Source organism: Agelaius tricolor, unplaced genomic scaffold (genome assembly GCF_023055355.1).
Source record: "Agelaius tricolor isolate 1412-34295 unplaced genomic scaffold, bAgeTri1.0.p SCAF_7, whole genome shotgun sequence".
NCBI classification, from domain to species: domain Eukaryota; kingdom Metazoa; phylum Chordata; class Aves; order Passeriformes; family Icteridae; genus Agelaius; species Agelaius tricolor.
Genome location: NW_027269267.1, coordinates 33,004,191 through 33,027,724, shown reverse-complemented (window position 1 = coordinate 33,027,724; position 23,534 = coordinate 33,004,191). Strand labels below are relative to the sequence as shown.

The following is a 23,534-nucleotide window of genomic DNA, read 5'->3' as shown; positions in this document are numbered from 1 at the left end:
CTAAAAGGCATTTCAACCTGAAAAAAATGCTACTGATTGAAGCAATCACGGCAACCAGATACAAGTACCAGTTATTTCTGTTCCTGGTGATAGTTGTTCTGAGATTGTTTGATACAACAGTTAAGGATATTAGCACAAGTTTGATATTACCTTGATGCTCCTGCTGCCTGGAAATGGTGTGGCATTTTTCTGTTGTATGACTCCAAGTGTAACAAACTTATCAGGAATGTGATGGAGAGAAATCTGCAGTTTTCCCTTCCTTCTTTCCCTTTCTTTCTTAGGAAATCCATTATTCATATCTATATGGGCAAATATAGTTCCTTTAGCCCATATGCAAACACATGAATATAATTTTAAGGGAAGTTTTTAATTTTTCATTTTTTCTCTAGATGTAATCTTACATATTTGCGCTAGAATGGGTGGGAAGTGTTCTAATATCTGGTTGGGCTCTTGGTATGTGCTAAAATTTTTTTTAGGATGTTGACTAACTAAATGTTTTAGATGAGCTGTTAGAAGTGTATCTAGGACTGGTAGTGTGAACACTGAAATCATGGAGCTAATGTGTGAATGACTACCTTTTTCTTATACAGCTCTATTTAGATTTAATCATCTTTGCAGTTGGTGAAAAAAGTCACAATTATTTTTAACAATTTGAGATTTCTAAATATATTCATCTGAATATATATATATATACATATATATACACATATATATATATGGGTGTATGTGTGTCTAAAATATATTGAGTAAGATTAATACCAATTCAGTAAGATATACACCAATTTGAAATTAAGTTGGTATTGAGGTTATTAATTCTTTCCATTATTAATTTTTTTCTGTTTGTAACTGTTCATGAACTATATATATGCACACAAAATTCAATTTTTTTTGTTTGTTTGTTTAAAATATGTTTAGAAGAAAAATTTGGGCTGGCTATAACTGATTTTAGAGGATCTAGTCTGAATGCTTTTCCTTTAGTGAAATTCATAACAATTTATTTTTGACACCACAGGCCGCATATTTCTTATACTTCAGATGTTATTAAGAAGTTTCATCACTTGAACAACTCCTCATTGTAAAGGAAAAAACTATGCACATTACTTATTCTCTCAATATAAATTCTATGCGGAAAACTCTGTACTTGGATAACTATTTTATTTGGACACCTAAGCAATTGTTTGTAAAAACTAACTGGTACTCACTTATCTGTTCAATAGTCTAAAGTAATTCACTCTTTTTCTTCCCAAATACAAATTACTTGGCTATCACTGTATTCACTGCAAGGTTTCTTTTAATACAGATGAATAATACAGTGAAAGTGTCATCCCTACTGTTCTGCAGATGTCATACTACCCCACAAAATGTGTAGAAACTGAAGGCAGCTATCTACAAGTGTCTTTCCTTCAGTATAAATAACACTGTTTTCCTCTCTCTTTTCTCAGGTGCCTATCCAAGACTTTCACTGAGCTTCAGGTTGAAGAGAAATATTGGCTACTTTATTCTTCAAACCTATATGCCCTCCATACTGATTACCATTTTATCATGGGTGTCATTCTGGATCAATTATGATGCATCAGCAGCAAGAGTTGCCCTTGGTATGTGCTAAAAATGAGTGGGACATTAAAATGTCAGATTTAATGTAGCCTTCAGAGGTTGTTAAAAACTACGACATGATGTCAGTGTTTTGAAATTCCAAAATAATTTGCGTCAAAATCATGTCATCCAGCATTGCCTCAAAAGAGATGTTTCCCCCTTCATGCAAGAGTGTAGCTACCACTAAATCTCTGACACGAGCTACTCATACAGGTCCCAGACTTGTTCTCATCAAGTTAATGCTGTTGTAATTTTATCTAGGAGACCAGCTCCACAATCATACTTGAGTGTGGGCTTTAGTCCAGCTCAGTGTGGGAGGACAAATGTGGCTCCAAGCCTCCTCCTGAGGTCCTAGGAGAGGACCTCAGCTTTAAATGACACTGGCAGAAACAGTTCAGCATGCAGGGGCACATCAGCTATGGACCATGCCGTGCCACCTACCCCTCAGAGTACATGGCATGTTAAGTACATGTTTATGACAGCCTAAAGTGTCATTTACCTCATGACAGAAAAACATGGATTTGGCACAGGTGTGTGATTCCTGCCCAAGAACTTTTCAGATCAAGGTATCCTTTAAATAAGGGAAGGTCACTAGAAAATTGTGCAGTCGACACATTGGAGGGAAGGGGTGCCATCCAGAAAGACCTTGACAAGCTTGAGAGGTAAACCTGCATGAACCCCATGAAGTTCAACCAGGCCAAGTGCAAGATCCTGCATGTGGGTCAGCCAATCCCAAGAACAAGTGCAGGCTGGGTAGAGAATGGGTTGAGAAACAGCCCTGAGGAGAAGGACTTGGGGTGTTGGTTGCCAAGGAGCTCAACACGACCTAGTAATGAGCCCTTGCAGTCCAGAAAGCCAACTGTGTCTGGGCTGCACCAAAACCAGTGCGGCCAGCAGGGTGAGGGCGGTGATTCTTCTCCTTGACTGCTGTCATGACACCCCAGCTGGAATACTGGATCTGGGTTTGGGGTCCTCAACATAAGAAGGTCATGGACCTGTTGGCGTGAGTCCAGAGAAGGGTCATGAAGGTGATCTGGGACTGGAGCACCTCTCCTGTCAAGACAGGCCAAGAGACTTGGTTTTGTTCAGCCAGAGTAATCTTACAGCACCTTCCAGTACCCAAAAGGGGCGTACAGGAAAGCTGGAAAGGGACTCCATACAAGCACATGTAGTGACAGGACAAAGAGGAATGGCTTCAAAATGAGAGAGAATAGATTTAGATTAAGAAGAAATTCTTGATTGTAAGGATGGTGAGGCACTGGAGCGGGTTGCCCATAGGAGTTGTGGATTCCCCATCCCTTGAAGTGTTGAAGGCCAAGTTAGATGTGTCTTCAAGCAACTTGAACTGCTCATGGCAGCAAACTTAGATAGTGTTTAAGGTCCCTTCCAAGCCAAACAATTCTGTGATTCTGTCATAGCGTAGGGTTAGGATTAGAGTTAGGATATTTTCCAATTTAGTGGTCCTATTAAAACTACACTGCTGCTTCCTTTCCCTGTCCCTCTTCCCATTGTGGGTGGCTGGAGAGAATTGGAGGCACAAAAGGCAAAGATCCTAGGCTGAGATAAGAACAATTTACTGGAAACAGCAATGAGACACAAAAAAACATACTAATAACAAGACTGTACAAAAGAGAGTGATTCCCAAGCAAAAATGCTCACTTGTGACTCAATGGTTGCCACCTTTTCCCCAACCTGAAGAGAAACCTTCCTCCCAGAAAAAGACTCCCTTCCAGCAACCTGTGGCAATGATGTGAGGTGATATAGAATAACCTTTGGGTCCTAGCCATGCCCCCTCCTGGCTACTGCAAAAACAAACCCTGTCCTGGCCAGAACCAGGACAGATTCTATAACAATATCTCACAGCAAATATTTCATCCTTTACAGAAGCATACTCAGGGATAGCTATACCTAAGGAAGATTAAATGGATCTATAAATCCTTACAAATATTTCTGCCTCTCATCTTGTCACAAATTCTATCTTCAACCCTGTGCTTCTCAATTGCACGTACCTTGTCACTGCCCCATTACCCAAAACTTGTCACTAAATCTGTGCTATCTACCTGCTGTATTATCTTATTTTTTTAAAACAGGAGCATACTCCCTAGTTCCCTTATTTTTCTGTAATGTACCACAGCAAACTCAGACTCCAACCTGTGTCCCTGTGATTCCCCTTTTCCTTACTCCATGTCTCCCAAGGTCCCACATACGAAAGAAGGCAGGCTAGCCACCTTTGTGCAACATATTATCCAGCATCTGAATTTGGGTAGAGGGAGATACTGTAGATTAACTGCAGTTACTGTGCAGTAATTCTGCATATACTGTGGGTTAACTGGTGCGTATGGGCATCACACAGTCTGGCATTACCACTCAGCAGCCAGGGCTTGTTTAGCAGCTTGAAGCTAAGTAGTAGCTTAATAGGAAGTGGGGCATAAAGCCCAAACACTTCTGGTGTGTTCATAAATGAGCTACTGGATAGCATAGATACACCCAAGTGGACCAAGTGAGGGCAGCACTTCAAACACAACCATCACCATTAGGTACATACTGGCCAGGACTGCAGAGAACAGATGGCTACACAGAAGTTACCATAGCCAATGACATTCCATGCCCTTCCGTTACAGGTTAATGAGATTTTTTCTTGTTTAAGGAGCAAGACTGTCTCATGTGACCCATTTCTGTGTAGCACAAGTTCATCAAGTGCTGTAAAACAAATATTAGAACGAAAATCAGAGAGTACAAGGCAAGCTCAGGAGACCAGATGTTCTATTTCCAATTGGTAGAAAGTCCTTTTGAGAGGACAAAAATCCATCTAATAGTTTCTTTTCAGAAAAGAATTCGTGCCTTGGTGATTGTGTCAGTGGTGTTTATATAATAAAGTTCGGTATCATGGGTCTAATCCTATGCTCCTTTGTATACCCCCTCTTATTAGTCTTAAGCTGGTATCACAGAATCACAGAAAATGCTGAGTTGAAATGTCCCACGAGGGACCCACAGGAGTCCAACACCTGTCCCTGCACAGGACCATCTCCAAGAGTCCCACCATGGGCTCAAGAGGATTGTCCAAATGCTTCTTGAACTCTGTCAGGCTGGTGCTGTGACCACTGCCCTGGGGAGCTGTTCCAGTGCCCAAACATCCTCTGGGTGAAGAACCTTTTTCTGATATCCAATCTAAACCTCCCCTGACACAACTTGAGGCCATTCCCTTGGGTCCTGTCACTGGTCACCACAGAGGTCAGTCCCTGTCCCTCCTCTTCCCCTCATGAAGAAGCTGTAGACTGCAATGAGGTCTCCAGGCTGAACAGACTGAGTGACTTGCTCCTCATACGGCTTCCCCTCACGACCTTTCACCATCCTCGTTGCCCTCCACTGGACACTTTCTAATAGTTCAATATCTTTTTTATAGTGTGGTGCCCAAAGCTGCACACAATATTCAAGGTGAGGCCACCCCAGTGCAAAGGAGAGCGGGACAATGCCCTCCCTTGCCTGGCTGGCCATGTTGTGTCTGATGCTCCCCAGGACACGCTTGGCCCTCCTGGCTGTCAAGGCACTTCTGACTCATGTTCAAGCTGCCATCCACCAGGACCCCCAGCACTTTCTGCAGCACTGCTCTCCAGCCTTTTGTTCCCCAGTCTGCATGTACATTGAGGTTTGCCCCATCCCAGGTGCAGAATCTGGCATTTCCTCTCATTGAAATTCCACATGGTTGGTGATTGCCTGCCCAGTCCTCTAATTTTCAAGGTCTCTCTGCAGGGCCTTCCTGCCTCCAGGGGAGACTACAGCTGCTCCCTGTTATGTAGTGCCTGTGAACTTACATGGCATCCTAATGTGAAGTGGTAAAAAAGCTTAAAGGCAATGTAGCACCTTTGGTCCTATATGATTGGCTCTGAAAAGCTCAGTACAAAGAAGGTATACTTGATTTCCTAAGTATTTGTTCAAGGAAGCATTCCCTGTGCAATTCTTGGGACACAAACTTTTACTCAACCCCTACAAGAAGCTGGTATTCTTTGCAAGAGCCTGATTCTATTCATTCACTTCCATGTTTTGCCCCTGTGCCTGAACCCTTGCTGCACTGAACCAAATGGTTGCCTCCAGAGTGAAGCCAAGGTTCAGAGCAAAGGCCAGCTCATTCATTCAGAGACTATGTGCTATGGACAATGCAGACAGATAGTGATAGTGATATAGGGCTGATCTCAAGAGAAATAGTCAAACCTATCAATTCTGCTCTCAACTTTCTGCTAGTTACCCCTAGGGGTTCCTAAATTCAGTGCTTTGAGTGAGGAGAAGAATAATGTCTGGAGTCCTCCCTTGTGGGAAGGACTATAATCACGAGATTATCTTATTTTTTTGTTTTAGGGGAGTGTCAGCTTCTTTTCCTCCAGCTGTGCTTTAAAATAAATTATTGAGCTTCAGAAGGACATTTGGCCACAGGATTTCCAGATCTCCCAGGGAATGTATTTCCCTTTGGTTAGTGATAGCTACTTTTCTATTCAGTGTGCTTAATCTTCCAGATCACCAGACATCTGGCATCAATGCACACTTGTTTCACAGTTTAGAGGAAAAACACTGAAAACTGCATGACACTAACCCACTAAATATCCAAAATATCTGTTACACAATCTCATAGGGTATTACTACAGTTCTCTGGAGTGGCACTGCTTACACTGATGGCTTGGTTTTGAGTTACATTGTCTTTATTTCGGTCTCTTCAGGTAAAAGAAGCTGTGCTTTATTATATGGCAGCAATTTTATTTTGTCCTTTATTTTTGTTCTGCCTGTATTTTAGTGACTACATGTAAACTGATGGTATAATTATGGAATCAAAGAAAATAGTAATGGAGGAGAACTAATAGAATGACTTGCCTTGAAATGAGACTTATTCCACAAATCAGTGTTTTCAGCAACCTGTGATTTGCAATTCCCATAGAATTTCCAGCAGAGAAACAGATCCTGCAGTTTATTGTGAATTCAGGCAGACTGACAATAAATTTACTTTTCTTTCCAGATTTTCATAACAGTGCTCTGTTATATATTTTCAGGTGCTATGTCCATCCTTAGATAAATACCTTGACATAATGTTGATATAGGTATTTTGTAGATATTTTATTAGTGTCCAGTTTGTTGCTATAAAAATACTGTTCTTCCTCCTTCTTCCTCCCAAAAATTCACATACCTGTCTTTCTCTCATTGCTCACCTCATTTGTTTCTATGTAACTAGCCTACTGCTGCAAATTAGTCATCTCAAATTCCACTTATAGATTGTCCTTTCCTGAAATAGGTATCTAATCTAGATGGGATGAACAGCTCTAGAAAGGTACCTGTCTCTCCCCATCTGCCACAGGGGGACCCTACAGGACTGACATCAACAAACTGCCTGACTCTTAGAAAATTAAAACTGTGGGAGAAGTCTTTCACCATCTGTGTGAACACTGTTCTTGTTGCACATCAGTTTGGTCTCCATGGAAGAGATTTTCAATGGAGCTACACTTGGCTTCCATGAAGCTACATTAACTCATGGCAGCGGTGCCAGATCCCCTTGTTAGCTGCTCCCCCACTCATAGGAAGGAAATAATTGTAACAAAATAATAATGTATCAAGTTTTAATTTTGCTCTTTTTTTGCAGTGATGTCACCTGCAAGATATCTTTTACAAATTTTTCAGCTTCTTCCCACTCACAAGGCATGTTTGCCAAGAAGGAAAATAAAACTGAAGGCTTGGAGTTGTAAGATATGTGATCTTTTTTCTTTGTGTAGGAATTACGACTGTGCTGACTATGACAACAATCAACACTCACCTGCGAGAGACTTTGCCTAAAATTCCGTATGTTAAAGCCATTGACATGTATCTCATGGGCTGCTTTGTGTTTGTCTTCTTGGCCTTACTTGAATACGCCTTTGTCAACTACATTTTCTTTGGAAAAGGCCCTCAAAGGCAGAAGAAACTTGCAGAAAAAACAACAAAGGCAAACAACGATCGCTCAAGGTTTGAAGGCAGTCGGGTAAGTTTCTTGAATTTATATATATTCTATTTTTAAATTGGAAAGACTATCAGTATGAAAGAATCATACATACAATCCATCTTTTTGTGGACAAACTTGGCCATTTACATTTTCAGGAGCTGACATAGAGGACTGTAAGCATATGTAAGCATACAGATGTGGAAGGGAGTATGATCTGTATGACAAGTAAGTGTAAGAAGAAGACAGTGGGAGGGAAGCTAGCTTGAAAATAAAGGCTCAGATCTACAAAGACATTTATTTGTCTAAATCAAATATAATCTAACTGTGATTTTAAGTACATATGTACATTTCCTGTGTAATATAATCCAGGATCTGAGCACACCTTTCCTCACTTCACTTAGAGGAGATGCATTTACCATGGGAGAGAACAGATAAAGAAGGATTAGTTCTGCCATGCTAATTAACTGGCTAGCATAGTTCAATGCTGTGTGTGGCATTGTCATCTGCTGCTGTTAAAAACCAGCAGGAAAGTGTAAGTCCTAGAGAAACTTTCAGATTGATTTCTGAACATGATATTGGCAAGGTCTATGCTGATTATCCTCCAGCCTATTTCCTTGCCTGGAGTATTACTTTATCCAGTGAATACCTCATTTTTTAATCTTTCGGAGAAAAATTCAAGGTATTCAGCAGTATCTGACATTAACAAGCCATGTCAGTTTGAATAGAACAAATAGAACATCTTTCTTTTTTTTTTTTAACTAAAATGTTCCCAATGAGGCTTTTTCATTCAGTTCTATTGAGTAAACTGTGTTTTTTTTTCTATAAGCTATAAATTAGAAGAATTCACAGTGACAAAACTCCTACCTGTTTATCAAAACCAGTATCATAAAAGTAATTTCAGGCTATATTTGTTTATCCTAATGATTTTGTCTGCTATAGTAAATGTAATGCAGAGCTACACCTAATTATCAGCACTTCTATATATGAAACAATTCCGAAGCAGTAAACATATTTTTTTCCACTGTATTATGAAACCAGATTCTCATCACAGTTGGCAGGTCTACTTAGAACTAAGATATCAGGACAAAGAAATTCCCTTTACTGGAAAAATAAATAGTCCTAATAATAAAAAAATACAGATAGGGAAATAAAAGAGTGTCTGAATTGAAGGCCATGGAGAAGATTTTAACTGCAAGCAGGTAATGCAGATGTATGCACTAAGGTTTAATTCTCCTGCTGGAAACCATCTGGTGTATCTCATCCATTTAAATGATTTACATAATTCAGTACAAGACTTGTTAATGGGTCCAATACTACCCCAAGCCTGACAATTCTTCTATCTCGAGATCAATTTATCTAAATTTTCAAAATATTCATAAGCACCTTAACTAATGAAAATGTATATTTTTATACCCAGTTCATGCCATTTTTTTATATCCTGAATCTGCTCATACTATATAGCAATCCTTTTTTTTTCCCTGGCTTTTGACTTACAACCTTTTCTTTTGTTTCTGAAGCATCCCAAGCAAATATAAAGAACTGTTCTGCTTTTTCTGCTGGTTTAATATCAACCGTGCATGAATGAAAAATTTCTTCACAGCAAGGGTTGTCAAACATTGGAACAGGCTGCCCAGGGAAGTGGTTGAATCACTATCCCTGGAGATATTTAAAAGATGTTCAGATGTGGCACTTGGAGACATGGTTGTGGCACAGTGGGGGCTGGTCTCTTCTCCCACGTAGCAAGTGACAGAATGAGAGGAAGTGGCCTCAAGTTGCATTAGGGGAGGATTAGATTCTATATTAGGAAACATTTATTCACAGAAGAGAAAGTCAGGCATTGGAATCACCATCACTGGAAGAGTTCAAAATTCATGTGGATGTGGCATGTGGGGACAAGCTTCATTGGTGAACATGGTTCTGGGTTAACAGATGAACTCAGTGACCTTAGGGGACTTCTTAGCCTAAGAGATTCTATGATTCTGTCAAATAAGGATACAAATTCAGCGTACCAGAGTTTAAAGAAGAGTGTGTTACTTTGTCCCTTGGAGTCCCAGGTGTGAAAGGGAACTCTGTATGCATTGTAGAATCATATATACTCATATTTACTGTATTTGATGTTCAAATAACACAGGTTAAATCATATGGTATGATCCCTTTCTGAGTAGAAATCATTTTGTCTCCAGGCCTCAGCTGGGGAATTCAGCAGAGCTCTGTTTCAGTTTCTGGATTCAGTGCCTTCAGAAAAGCAGTGCCAGCATGCAACTGAAACACAGAAACATTAGGTAGAGCTAATCAGAAATCTTCCTTTGAAAAAAAAACATGGATAGAAGATTCATTGGATGTAGGATGTCAAATTTCTCATTTGAGAAACACTGGCAAATGTGAAGCATAGGAAACTGATCAGAACAGGCAAGAGGTCCCATGCATTTCAAGATGTGCATCTCAGGGAAAATACATCTAACAGATCTACTTTGGACGAGGTTTTCCATGGCTTTGAGATACCACAGCCTTGAAGCAGGAAAATGTCCTATCTTCTGAATCATGTCCACCATTTACCATGCTATACAGATATCCATGGATGCAGCAGGACTAGAGTCATGCAAGAGTTCTTAGCATACTTTCTATGGAAGACAGTACCTGAAAGCTCTGCAACCTTGGTTCTGACCACTTCAGGGATAGTAAAGAGTGATTAACTTCCAGGCTCTCCTTTGGTGGCTGTTGAGCTTCTTGCTTTAGAGTTGGGACTCCGGTGCTGGATGTTCTGGGACAGGCTCACACAGTGTACCCCAGTACTGCACAGTAAGGGAGGCTCAGAGACACACAGGAAGACTTCTTTGTGCAAGTTCAATGACATTATTGGTTTTGTGGTTTTGCTGAGGCTTCAGTCTTCCATGAAGTGTAATTCCATTCAGAAAGAGAAGGTTTCTAATTCTGGAAAATTTTTCCAATCTCATGTGTTTTGGGGCTGAGCGACATTTTTAAAGAAAGGGAGAATGCCAAAAGCAGGCAGCCCACTTTGCACTTATCACCACTGTTTCATGACTGTCAAATGTAAGCTGTGCTGGAAAGGAGATTGAAAAATGTTCAAATATAAAACTGGAAGAAGGCATTATTATTAGTTTATTTCTGACTACTATTTTGGGTTGCTCTGTTGCTGTTTTGTTTTAGTAATTGAATTTGCTTGTTTATGAACCATGTGCATGAACTCCCTGCCACTGATTAAAAATACTAGCTGAGGGCGCTAGGAAAACAAAACAAAACAAATCAAAAAACCAAACTGAGCCAAATAAAAAAATAAACATTATTCAATTTATTGTCCACATCAGATGCTCTAACTTGTGGGTGTAGTGACTTAGTGCTTAGTGGTGTATCAGGTCCAGCCACAGTCAGGAGGAGCTGGTGGTGTGGTGGAAATCCCTTGTGTTGGGAGGCAGCACTAGCAGAGAAGGGGCAGCTCAACACATTGCCTGGTGCTCAGGTCCTGAGTTCAAGCTTTTCTTTTATGGTTGCCAAGACTGGAAGTGCTGCTGAGACAGTGTCTTTCAGGCAAAGGGAACAAGAGAAGGCAGTGAGAAAATTGCATGTTATTTCCACCCAGAAGTGTATTAGCCCATGAAAACCAGCATGATACTACTATTGTAGTCTATTTTTTACACATCAGAGAACTGAAATCTGGAGTGCAAGCTAGCAGGCTTGGTTAAAAACACTCCTCTTATAGTAGCAAAAGGGCTTTTCTTGCTTTTCCTATTGGACTGTAGAGCAACAGAGGTTTTTATTAAAAAAAAAATGTTCTAGACAACAAAATGCACAGATGTGGATATGTTGGTGTTGTATTTGATAACTGCTTTGCAAAGCAGTAACTTCATGCTCAGTAAATCTTCTTCATAATGAAAGCATTTGCATTGTCAGAGGTTATGGGTTTGAAAAGCCAAAATTGGCACAGCCACCCCCATTTTGGTGCTGCTGCTCTGGATGTGCCAGGCCTTTGGGTACTTCTCTCTGAGTTATTCCTGATATGCTACCACTCAGTCTTGCTGTGTTGAGGAGGGCTCCACCAGCTGCTGCTGCTGAGCTGTCTCTTGGCTTCAGTGCTCCCATTATGGCTTGCTGTCCAGCTCTGTCCATGTGTTGAATCCAGTGAGCCAAATAGCTCCAGGTGTAAGGGAAAGAAGAGCTCTTGCAGCATGGAATTGGCACAGCCAGTGTCCTCAGGTTGCAGAGGTGACAAAGAAAAGCAGTGGGGAGAGAAAAACTCTGCTCTCTATTTTCCTGTGCAGCACTGCTGAAGGTGGCATTATGGCTGAAGCACGTCTGACTAAATTGAATCTCTGGAAAAGGTTTCAGCAGATTCAGAGCTGGTGATGAGATGAAACCTGAGTGATCCTTTCTGAGTGACTCATCTGTGGATCAGCAGCTGACTACAGAGGAAATTTCACACTTAGCTGTCTCTTCTTTTGACTGCTTTTGCATCACATTTTATTTCAGATAATGCACTGTAAATAGTATTCCTCACTGAATTGTTCCAGCCTATAGCAGTACACCATAGTTACTGAGACAAACACAGGATGCTGGGGGTTTTTTTTGTGTGTTTAACCAATTTTCATACACATACTCGTTTGGGATTGAAAACTCTCTTTTGAAAGCCTTGATGCTCTGCTTCATATATGAAGGCAAGCTCTAGGATCAAGGAAGAAATTAATTTTTATTTTTCATTAAATATTTCTTCTGACATGGTATTGATGCTTGAATTAAAGTCCTCTGATTGTAGAAAAACGGTCAGAAAAGAAAAGGAAAATGTTTCCTTTGAAAATTGATTGCCATTGTTACGAATCAATTCCATTTATCCTGTTTGTGTTGGCAGATTGAGGCTTCATTTTTATCTCTCAAAGCTTTCAGTTTTGCTACATAAGTTGTTAATTTTAAATAGGGCTCAGATAAAGCCTAATTTATGACTAAATCAGCGTGAGAGAGCTTTAAGGAAATCTTGTTGTCACTTGTGGTTCACTCTTGTGGTGGAGGCTACTTGTATAATCAGATGATGAGCATGTGTTTTGGGCATTGCTCCTTCTGGGCCAATCCTTCTGGACCTTCTGAGCTTGTGTGATATGTGCTAAAGTCCCCTGCTGAACACATTGCTTTTTGGTTCAAACTGTGGCAATTTATGTTTTCAGTTTGGTGGGACCAAAAGTTCAGCCCCAGAGTGTCAATCAGGAGGGTAATTACCACACAAGCTCATTCAAGCTTCAAACCCTCAATGGCTGTCAGACATGTGGGAAGAGCTTCCTCTGACAAGAATAATGCAATAACCCTTTATAAAAAGGCCCTTCTCATCAGGCAGTGTCTACATATATTTTTAGCTCTGGAGATTCCTGGCTCCAACCCCCGCTGTTGGCCAAGGCAGCTGCTTCCCACCAGGCATTGCTGAGAATAGAGGCTCAGGCCACTTACATCTACTTAGCAGTTTTGTTAATTGTAGCAGCCCTTCTCATAAGTGGGGTTTTATTGTGAAGATTAATATCTTGACTTCTGTGGAAGAATTATCACTCAGTTTAAATTGGAAAGTACGAGAATAGCAAAACTGGCAGTATTCTCCTGTGTATCTTCATCTTTCCTGGATACTTTTTTCAGTGCTTTTTTTAACAGTGGGAGATTTTTATATCACCACTGTGATGAGTAGGTACCAAATTTTGAAATATATCTGTCAAGGGTGATAAGCACAGTTCTTGTGGGAAGAACACTCATCCTGTAGCTCATGGTGGGGACATTCACTGTGCACTGAGACTCATACATGTACAAGTTTTATTTTACAACCATTTTGCACAAGTATGCATTGTGCAAATCCTGAGATGGTAAGAAGGATGTGCATAGGACATCTTAGAGGCTGTAATAATCCAGACAATGTGAAATACAGGGCAAAGGAGGACTATGCATTTGTTTCATTTTCTTCCTCCATTGAAATATATCAAGGCTAATTGTAAAACTTCATTATTACTTGACAGACAGTGAAAATAATATGGAAGTTCCTAATTAGTTTGCTTCTTCATGCTTTCCCTGTTTTTCAAGGTCTTTCCATCTTCCCAGTTCTGCTGGTTATCCTGGGTTCATCTACTAAGCTAATATAACATAATTACCTCTTCCATTTTTTGATGCTTATTAATTAATATAAACATATTTAAATGGCAGTGAGAGAAGTATCAATTTTTAGACTCAGGGAGAACACTCAACACTATAGTTTTTGTTTTGCCTGCAGTTTAAAATTTTTAAATATCCAAGGCATAATGTAGTCAATGTATTTAGCTTTAAGAACAGATAAAACTTTAAGCTTGATTGCATGTTTTTCTACATTTTTGAAAGCCATTTATGCATAAGCAAAGAAGGTGAAAAGGTAGACACTGATCTCTCTGGTGACCAGTGACAGGACTCAAAGGAACGGCCTGAAGTTGTGTCAGAGCAGGTTCAGGTTGGATATTAGAAAAAGGTTCTTCTCCCAGAGGGTGTTTGGGCACTGGAACAGCTCTACAGGGCAGTGGTCACAGCACCAAGCCTGACAGAGTTCAAGGAATGTTTGGACAACACTCTCAGGCACATGGTGTGACTCTTGGGGATGGTTCTTTGCAGGGTCAGGAGTCAGACCAGATGATCCTTGTGGGTCTCTTCCAACTCAGAATATTCTGTGATTCTGTATGTACTTAAATACTAATTTTGATGTAAAATAATGCAAGACTAACTACAGAGACAGAGCTTTTCATTATGTTATTTAAACCCCCTATTTGCATTTATATTGCTTCACATGATGAGAAGTATTTACATGGTATTTGAAAATTTGGGATTGATGAACAAGTAAACATACCTATGGGGTTTGAACAAAATGCTTCCTATTTTTGAGCAAAATGCTTCCTCTGAAAGACTTACGAGGAAAAAGAGATTTCATTGTAACACACTCTTTAAAATTTATGGAATATTAAACAGAAAACTAAATGAACTTGAAACAATTCAGACTCTACCTAATAATAAATCAAGGCTTATGGTAGTTTTCTGGCCCTAGTAAAGTGCTTTCAAACTGGCTTTAAAGTTGATGTTTTAAAAAAATATTGGAGAAAGGTATTTAATAGCAGCTATTATATTTTGTTTTTAAACTAGAATAGCTAACATCTAAATGAGCCTGGATGCTAGGCAGAATTAAGAAGTAGATTTAGGACTTCCCAGATATAAGAGGGCACTGGAGTTTTGGACCTGGAACATATAATCCAAGTTGAGCCCACTGGTGACATGGTGTTACTCCAAGAGCAAGGAATAGGTTCTTTGTGAACGTTGTCTTAATTCTCCTCCTTCTGGCTTCAGTTAGGTGAGTCACAGTCATTTTTGGGTAATGACATTAGGCTGCTGGAGTATTTGAACTTTTTACTTGTACTGTAATATGCATAGTTCAGAAATGGTAAACCTTCAAAGGTGAATCTGCTTCTCAAAATGCACTTATGTGAGATTCAGTCACTTCACCCTGGTGCAGGAGATGTAGTTACTCAGAGGTGGGAGGGGTGGAGTTTGATAAAAATTTATTCTGAAATAAGAGCACTGGTTTTGCATATTTGTATCCATGCTGATTCAGCAGAGAATTAATTAATGATTTGGTACTCCTCCCCAACACAACCCTTGCTTGTGTTGGGGAGGAGATGTGAGAATCAAACATGGAGACCATAGCGGAGAAGCAGGAAGGAATGGCTTCAGTGGAGCCAAAGTGGGAGAAAAAAGGCTGCAGATAGAATGGAAGCACAGGGCTGGCAGAGAAGTGACGAAAGGGAAATACTTTGGTCAAAGAAGGATGGTAAAAATTGAGGGGAAATTGGCCAAATCCAGTGTTCTCTCTGATTTATAACAGCATTTGAGAGTAAAGCCTGATATTAGCATTTTGTGGAGAATTTCCAGTGCACAGAGTGACATTTTTGAGCAAGGTATTGTATTCTAAGGCTCATACAGAGTAAAACTAAATTTTATCAAAGACATTAGCCTTGTTTGTCCTTCATAGCAGTAACTGCCTGTAATCCAGTGAGCTACTTTTCTTAATCTATACCTGGGGTAACATTTTCCCTGGAGCCACTGAGCAACACTCGTGTTCACTCATGAAGGATTTTGCCTTCCCTGTATATTCAGGCAAGCATGAGGCAACTTGCACAGGTTACCCTGCCATTATTGGTTAGCTTCTTTATTTGTTGAGAGAGCTTGTGTACCTTTGTCAAAGTAATTTAAATCATTGCTTAAATGATTCCAAAGTCATGCTTATGTGCAAATACTTTCTAACATGCTGCATGCATTAAGTATTCATACTTTAGGACATCACCTTAAGATTGTCACAAAGTATTAGCTCTAATGTTGTCAACAGCTTAGGTGGTTTATTCAAAACCTCTGAAGGAATCAATTTGAGAGAATAAATCTCAAGCGTATCTGTGGACCAGAGGCTGATTTAACTTCTGCAGACCCCTTCTTCTCTCCATCTGCTCCTTCCTCTTATTTGACATGCAAGCCTGTTACTCCATTAGCAAAGAGATGAATTTCTAAAGTATGTTTCCAAATATGTTTCATTTGACATTTTGAGAAAAATGTATACTATTATGCAGCTTCATAGGACATACTGGTATCTTTAGAAAAAGAATTTACACAAAAGTTGCAACTTTCTTGACCACCTTTCTGGTTTGATGCAGATGCATCTAGGTGCAGTGACAAACAGTGAAAAGTTGGCACATCAAAGGCAGAAGCCATGTTAAGGTGGCATGTGAAGTTGGCAGATAAGGTGAAGAAGGCTGTGGAAGAAGGTGAAGAAGGTGCATTCAGGCTTCTCCTGATCAAGGGATTAATTTTATTCCTATTATTTCCTTCTAGGAATAAAATTAATTCCTTGATGAGGAGAAGCCTGAATGCATAGGTGTACCCTCCATAATACAGGCTTTCAACTGACAGTTCACACCAGTCAAGGTTCAGTGTAGAAGGACAAAGTACCCAGGATGGGCTGATGTCTGTGTCTATGTAGGTGGCAGACAGAATCAGGAGAGATCAGGAAGTCCTGAGGGAAAGAGGAGTTGGCGTTTGTGTTGGTAGAAGGATAGGGAATAGAGATCTGCAAGGGCTCTAGGGGTGAAGCCCACCAAAATGGTCTCTGCTATGACATTTTTATAAGCTGAAGGATGTTTCTCAAAGCCTGGGAGGAGATGGGAAAGATGACATTTGATGCCATGGGGGTCCGGATGAGAGATTTAGTTTTAAGCTTCACAAGGAAAAAACAGGTTGTTGAGATATCTTATGCATTGCACAAAAAATACCCTGATCATAATTTGTATTCTTAGTGGAAAAAAAAAAGCAACAGAAGAAACTGAAATCAGTTTTTTCAGAGACCACCATAAGTAGTGATGATATCCATGACTGTATTTTACACTTATGTTTATTCCCTGGTTACAGACACTGCTCAACAGCATGAACTCCTTTTTACAAACCTTGAGATCTTACTTTTGTACCCAAAGGGTTTCTGCAATGGAGAAAATAAATTCTTCTTAATCACCACTGAGGCTTCTCCATGCCATTATTTTTGTTCATGTTGTTTATTTTTATTTATAGGCACTCATCAGCATAATGTGCCATTGCCTACAGCAGCAAGATTTGTTAGATACCTTAAATTTTTTTTCCTACTTGCCTGTATATCATTTGTAACATTTTACATTCTTTTTTTTCCATTTGCAAGCACCTTGGCAAAGCATTACTGATGTACTATCATAATTGTCTTCCCTGAGAAGAGATAAGCTGAAGCATCAATAATTGATGAAAGAAATATCAATTTCACAAAATTTCAATAAGAATGAAAGAAGTTAAAAGCAGATGGACAGACACATAGCTGCGCACACTTTTAATCCATCACACAGCTTGCAAAGGACATGGTATGAGATGACTGTGCAAACTTCAGAAGGCTGTGACAATAGCCTGTTTTTACAATCACTTTTAAACTGATGCTTCTAGAATGAAATGTTCAACTGCTACACAGTTCAAACAGCTAGATCATGTGGCAGGTTAGAAAAATGTATTAATTGTGCGATGAATTATGGATGAATAAATTGCATATGTAAAACTGGAAATTATCCTCTATTCCATGATTCACTATCTATTTCTGACATGGAGAAATAAATTCTCTTGAACAGAGTCACACGTGTGTTAACTGTCTGAAAATACCCAGCACATGGCATTTCTTTTTACCTACAGCCATCATTTTCCTTGCCCAAAACTGGTAGAAAATATGGAGCTGATCCCTGCATTACCTGTATTGACTGCTCATCCTTCAGCCTGTAGGGCCTGGGGCATGGGGGTTGTGCTGCCCACCAATGAAACTATCAAATACTGATTAAGACACCATTCCTTGGAACTTCTCCTCAGTGCCACTCATGGAAACTCTTAAGGTTTCTGGACTGCTGGAGCCATATGCAACTCTGTGCTGCTCCTCTTTTGCCACTCAGGAGACTGGAGAATCTGGCTCAGATTTTAAGAGGCTAAATGATCAGGACCTTTTCTTTATTACTCAAAATGGCATCACACTGCTCTGTACTTGGAAATTTATATGGGGTTATTTTGATTTTTGTGTGGAGCTCTCTGTGATATGCCTGACCAGGGATCTAGTTTTTTGTCTATCAGGCTGATGCCTAGTCCTTGACTGGGTATGGGTTACTGCTAACATAAACATTGACCTTGCTGTAGTTGTAGTTGCTATTAAATTAAGCAAAGTATTATTAATACTAAACCAAGATATCTACATAGAAATCACTGTCAAGTTTCTCTCACCAAGACTTTGACTTTGTTAGCATGATAAATATACTTTGTGCTAAACGCTGGTCACTGCCTCTGGAATAGGGTGGTGAAAGGGAAGAGTCCCTCCTACTTCCTCAATTCATTCACTTTTTTAATATGCGTTAAGTTCATTGGTTTTTAAGATCAATCACGCAGGCAGAAAATCCCTGCAGTTAAAAACTGCCACGATTGGAAAACTGCAAATGACTTTGGAAGGAAAACTTCAGGAGATAAGTTGTAAATAAGCTCCGTGATTGTAAAATACAGAGTTCAGCACATCTGACCTGTTCTTGTGATTTTAGCAAACTTCACAGGCACTTTTTAAAATCTTATTTTAGATCACAGTTAGGAAAAAAAGAATCTAGCCAGTTTAATTTAATTTCCTACTGTAGCAGAGAGAGGATCCATCCCTTATTCTCTCACTCTATTGCCAGCAATGCAGAGGTTTCACTGAACTGCACCATCCTTTAAAATGTGGCTGGTTCAGAGGGAGAAGAAAACAGTGGAGTTTGCTAAGTATGGTTTTGTACTGGATGTTTGGTAGTATGATGATAACCCTGTTTGTAAGTATTCAAGTACTTGCCTAATTTTAGGCAGCTGAATAGTCCCATTTCTTTTTTAAGATTATCACATGCTTAAAAATAATTACATTATTTTTCTAGATATGTATGGGTTTGGATATTTACATACACCCACATTCTGCTCATCGATGTCAAGTCTTTTGAAAGACTTTATGTTTCTATTTTTTCCCCCTAGGTGGACACCCATGGAAACATTCTGCTAACATCGCTTGAAATTCACAACGAGGTGGCAAGCAACGAGGTCACCACCAGCGTTACAGAAGCCCGAAATTCAACCATATCCTTTGACAACTCAGGAATCCAGTACAGAAAGCAAAGCTCACATCGTGAAAGCTTTGGAAGGCGTCCATCAGAAAGAACAGGCTCCCATAGCAAGAGGGGCCATTTACGAAGAAGGTCTTCGCAACTGAAAATAAAAATCCCCGATCTAACAGATGTGAATGCCATCGACAGATGGTCAAGAATGGTGTTTCCATTCACATTTTCTCTTTTCAATTTAATTTACTGGCTATACTATGTTAACTGAGTGACTTAGTTTTTTTAAAGGACTTCAACTATAACAAGTGAAGTACTACTTGCCTGCAGAGTTTATATATATATTTATATATATATTTATATATAAAAAAAATATATATATGAACTTTTACTATGTAGACCATACTCATGTATGTGTGAATACATGTAGCAAAGAACCGTGTGTACTTTAAAGCACATACTGCAAAGCAAAAATATATGTATGCACACACACATGAACACATTCATTCTGAGGTTATGGACACTTTAACATAGAATGCACTTCACAGGAACTTTTTAAATTGAAAGGCAGGTGTCATCAAAGAAGCAAGCCTTGAGAAAGTAAGTGTTGTAAGTTATCACTACAAAACTTTGTCATAGAAATTTTTGAACAGCTGTAATCATGTATAAAGTCAGTGTTTAGTAACATCCTTTGTAAATGATGCCATACACATGAATCATAAAGCAGTAAAGTTACACTGGTAAGTTTAAAGTAAGTATTTATATTGCAGATCCATCAACTACCATTTCATCAAGCCAAATTTATTTTTCTTTGATAAAATTTTTTGGGTTTATATATGTCATATTTTCCCAGTCCAGGATGGACATAGTTTTTAATGATCTCTTGCTTTCTCTTCTGCAGTAAGTGAGCTGATCATGGGAGTGTTGTAGGTCTTTGGAGACATATACAGGTTTATAATATTTCAAACAAACATTTTAAGTGTCCATCAACAGTGACATGAATCTTTTGTAAGTACTGTAAATGTACAGCACATTTTCCTTCCCTTGGACTGATTCCAGCTGCCATGTCATTTTGAAAAAGAACAGCACATTTCTAGTATAATTTAGCTGAGAATTCAACTACTGTCAATGTGCTCTACATCTGCTGTAGATTTAAAGATTGTTATTCCAGTGAAAGCATAGAAGATGTCTCAGGTTATTTGTTACTTCAACATGAAATCACCTAGCTGTAGCCTTTTTTAAACATGCATTCATATTATTTAACATTCTTATAACATTGTATGTTAATGTAAAATATATTTGCATAATATGCATATAAGTATATTTTCTCAATATTTTTCTTTCCTGTGCTTGCTATCGTGACCGCATGTTATGTCATATTTTTGTTTCTGTGATGTTATAACTTTTTATTCTCTAGAGTTGAGCAAATAGAGCACTTCTGATACTTTGATTCAGTAATGGAGCATTTTCATATTTTATTTATATACTGAAAGTATACGCCTACACTTACCAAGGTAGTGTGCTGCCATCACAGATCACAAGAGTATGTTTTGTTTCAGCATTAACTGTGTTCTAACATACCCTTCATGCAAATGTGACCATTTTAGTTTTGATCCCAGTTTGTTCCCTCACTGGGATTCCAACTTTTTTCAGTCTAGTAAATTGTAGTCATCGAGGTATGCCAATTTCAGATCTGTAAACCTAATTTGTTATTTAGCAGAACTAAATCTTTCTAAAGAAAAGAAGATATATTTTTTGTAAACAGTGTTTCTATCATGTACATTCTCAAATAACAACAAATACAGTAGCTTAAATAGATCTAAAATAAATAGAATTCAGGCTTAGCCCTGACAGTTCTCTGCATGCTAAATTCCTGTGGATATCAATGGGATTTTTTGACAGAGAGCTTTGAATGCTAGCTGGAGAGTTCTATGGGCAAAAATAAGTGTGGATATGCATCTAGAAAAACCACCAACTATGAATGGAAGTGAAAAGGCTGCCCTGGCTCAGTAACAACCGCCCCCTGTTCTCGCTAGGACTTGATTTACCTGTGAGTAGAGCAGCGATACACGGCCCATTACTGTTCTCACCCCTATTTGCAGCTGAACTGCAAAACTGCTCTGGACCAAAATTTCACTGTAGATGAGCCTGGTGTGCAAAGGTGTTTCGGTTCCATCCCCAAGGCTGCTCCCTGAGCATGGGTGGGCTGGCACGGTTGCCTTGCGGCGTCGCTGCAGTGCGATCCCCAGCCGGGAGTGTTCACCGGAGCCCCGGCTGCTGCCGTGGGCAGGATCCGCGCCGCAGTCCCGCTGCAGCCTTGGCAAGGGTGCAAAGTGGCTGAAGCTGCAGTTTTTAAGCACTGTGTCTGCAGACAACTACACAGCATGAAGAGCCTCAAAGGAACCCGTATAGCTGGAGCAGAAAAACTTGGTGTTTAAAAGCTCCTCAGTATTAAGTCCCATTGGTAAAGCGCAATGTATTGTGAGCTCTCGAATATCTCTCCAGACTGTGAAGGGATTATAGAGTACATTGTCACCTTTATAATCAAAGTGACTAACAATTAGCACCCTCCCAAAATACATATTAGATAGAATTGTTGAAAATCTCTTCTAAGTTTTTATCTTAATAGCAAAATATGTTTAAATAAAACGATCTGATTTTAATAAAAATCATAAATGGTAGGCTTTGCTTTAGAAAAATTTCCCTACTGAAATTATCCCCAAGCAAGTCTTCCTGTAAGTGCCCTAAAAGAACTACCCTAAGAAGTCGGATTTGAGAATGGTCCTGCCCTCATGATTGTACCACAGCACTCCCTTTTGTTCCAGCCCCACCTCCTAGGAATCACATGGCCAGGCAGAAACCTTCAATAAGAAGTGACTTTTTAGTTGTGCTAGAAATGTGTATTCCAAATCCCACTGAAATCAATTCTTCAGTGGCTTCAACCGGAATTTCCAAGAAGGCAGAAAATGACTCTCTGTACAGAGCAAAGAGGCAGTGTGGATTTTTCAGGGCCCTGCATGTGCAAGAGGCTGAGTCTCTGAAGACTCTCCCCCTCTCTTACCCTTTGCACTACTGGAGGGCAGCACGTTACTGCAGCCCCCTTCAGGGAAGTGTGCTCCCCATCTTGCCTGTCCTTGCAAAAATAGGCAGTTGCACATTTCAGCTTTTTCAAAAGACTTCACATTCATTGGTTTAGTCACAAACAGCTTTAACCTTGAACAGATCCAAGTCTTGGTTTGACTTGAAAAAAGCCAGGAAAACTTGCTTAAGGTTAGTACTTCATCATCTTACACACACATTTTTTGTGCCTTTTTTTGCCAATTCTGTTCCTACAGTCCCAGCACGACTTCTTACACACAAAAACACACATACAACCATGTGTTAAGAGCAGTGTTTGCCTTGACCTCCCATTTTCTGGCTCTTGACCCTGTGCACTAGCTGCAGTATATTATTTTAACCATAGATTGCTTTAAGACTAAAAACAGAAATTTCAATTAAATCGCACCAGAGTATTGTATTTCATAGCTAATTAACTCCTTTGTAACTCAACACTACTATAAATAACATTTACACATAATTTGTTTGTAAAAGGCATTTAAAAAAAGGAAAACTGGAACTATCTTCTGTTATAGCCCAAAGGGTCAATAAACAGTAGAAATATTGTGGTGGTTTAACTCCAAGTTGATTTCATCCCATTGTAAAGATAAACTAAAACCCAGTTCTTTTTGCTTAAGGCACAGCTATGTATTTTTGGTATTCTTCTGCAGTGAAAAAAAAGAATAGTAAAATGGAATGATGAAGAGATGCTTTATGAAAATATTGATGAATGAATATTAATTTATTAAAAAGGATTTAAAAATTATTTGATTGGGGTTTTTTTTTCTGGGAATGGAGGGAGTGTGATGACTGTTTAGCCAAATTTAATCTTAAATAGCATGTAATGATTAGTCTTACACATTTTATAGAAAAAGACTAAATATGGAAGCATTTTCTGAACAACACACAAATAGAAGATGAGACTCTGGAGCATTGAACGATATTTCCTATTGCTTTATATAGTAGATAAAGGAAGAAGGAAAAACTACATCCACTGACTTAGCAAGATTGTTAATAGCAAACCAATTTGTCTTCAAGCTGTGGTATTGCCAGTTGAGAGCAAAAAGTTTGTTCTGTGCTTTGTATGAAAAAGCCTGCTTCTACCCAGGACACAAAAGAGGTTTTTAATATCAAAACAAGACCATGTTTATTTATATGTTTCAGTAATCAAAAACTGTGTTCATTAAACTTTTTATTGCTAAATAAGTTATTTTAGAGGAGTCAGGTTACAGAGA

The 23,534-nt window shown here is 39.2% G+C and overlaps 1 protein-coding gene across 1 annotated transcript in view; it reads left to right on the top strand.

Moving 5' to 3' along the window:
* Positions 1–23,065, top strand: part of GABRB3 (gamma-aminobutyric acid type A receptor subunit beta3) — a 116,013-nt gene extending 92,948 nt beyond the window's left edge. The window contains exons 7-9 of the mRNA XM_071430885.1: positions 1,443–1,595; positions 7,344–7,588; positions 19,124–23,065. Coding sequence (XP_071286986.1) covers positions 1,443–1,595; positions 7,344–7,588; positions 19,124–19,474 — 749 coding nt within the window. The 3' untranslated portion in view covers positions 19,475–23,065. The remainder of the gene's footprint in view (positions 1–1,442; positions 1,596–7,343; positions 7,589–19,123) is intronic.
* The last annotated feature ends 469 nt before the right edge of the window (positions 23,066–23,534 follow it).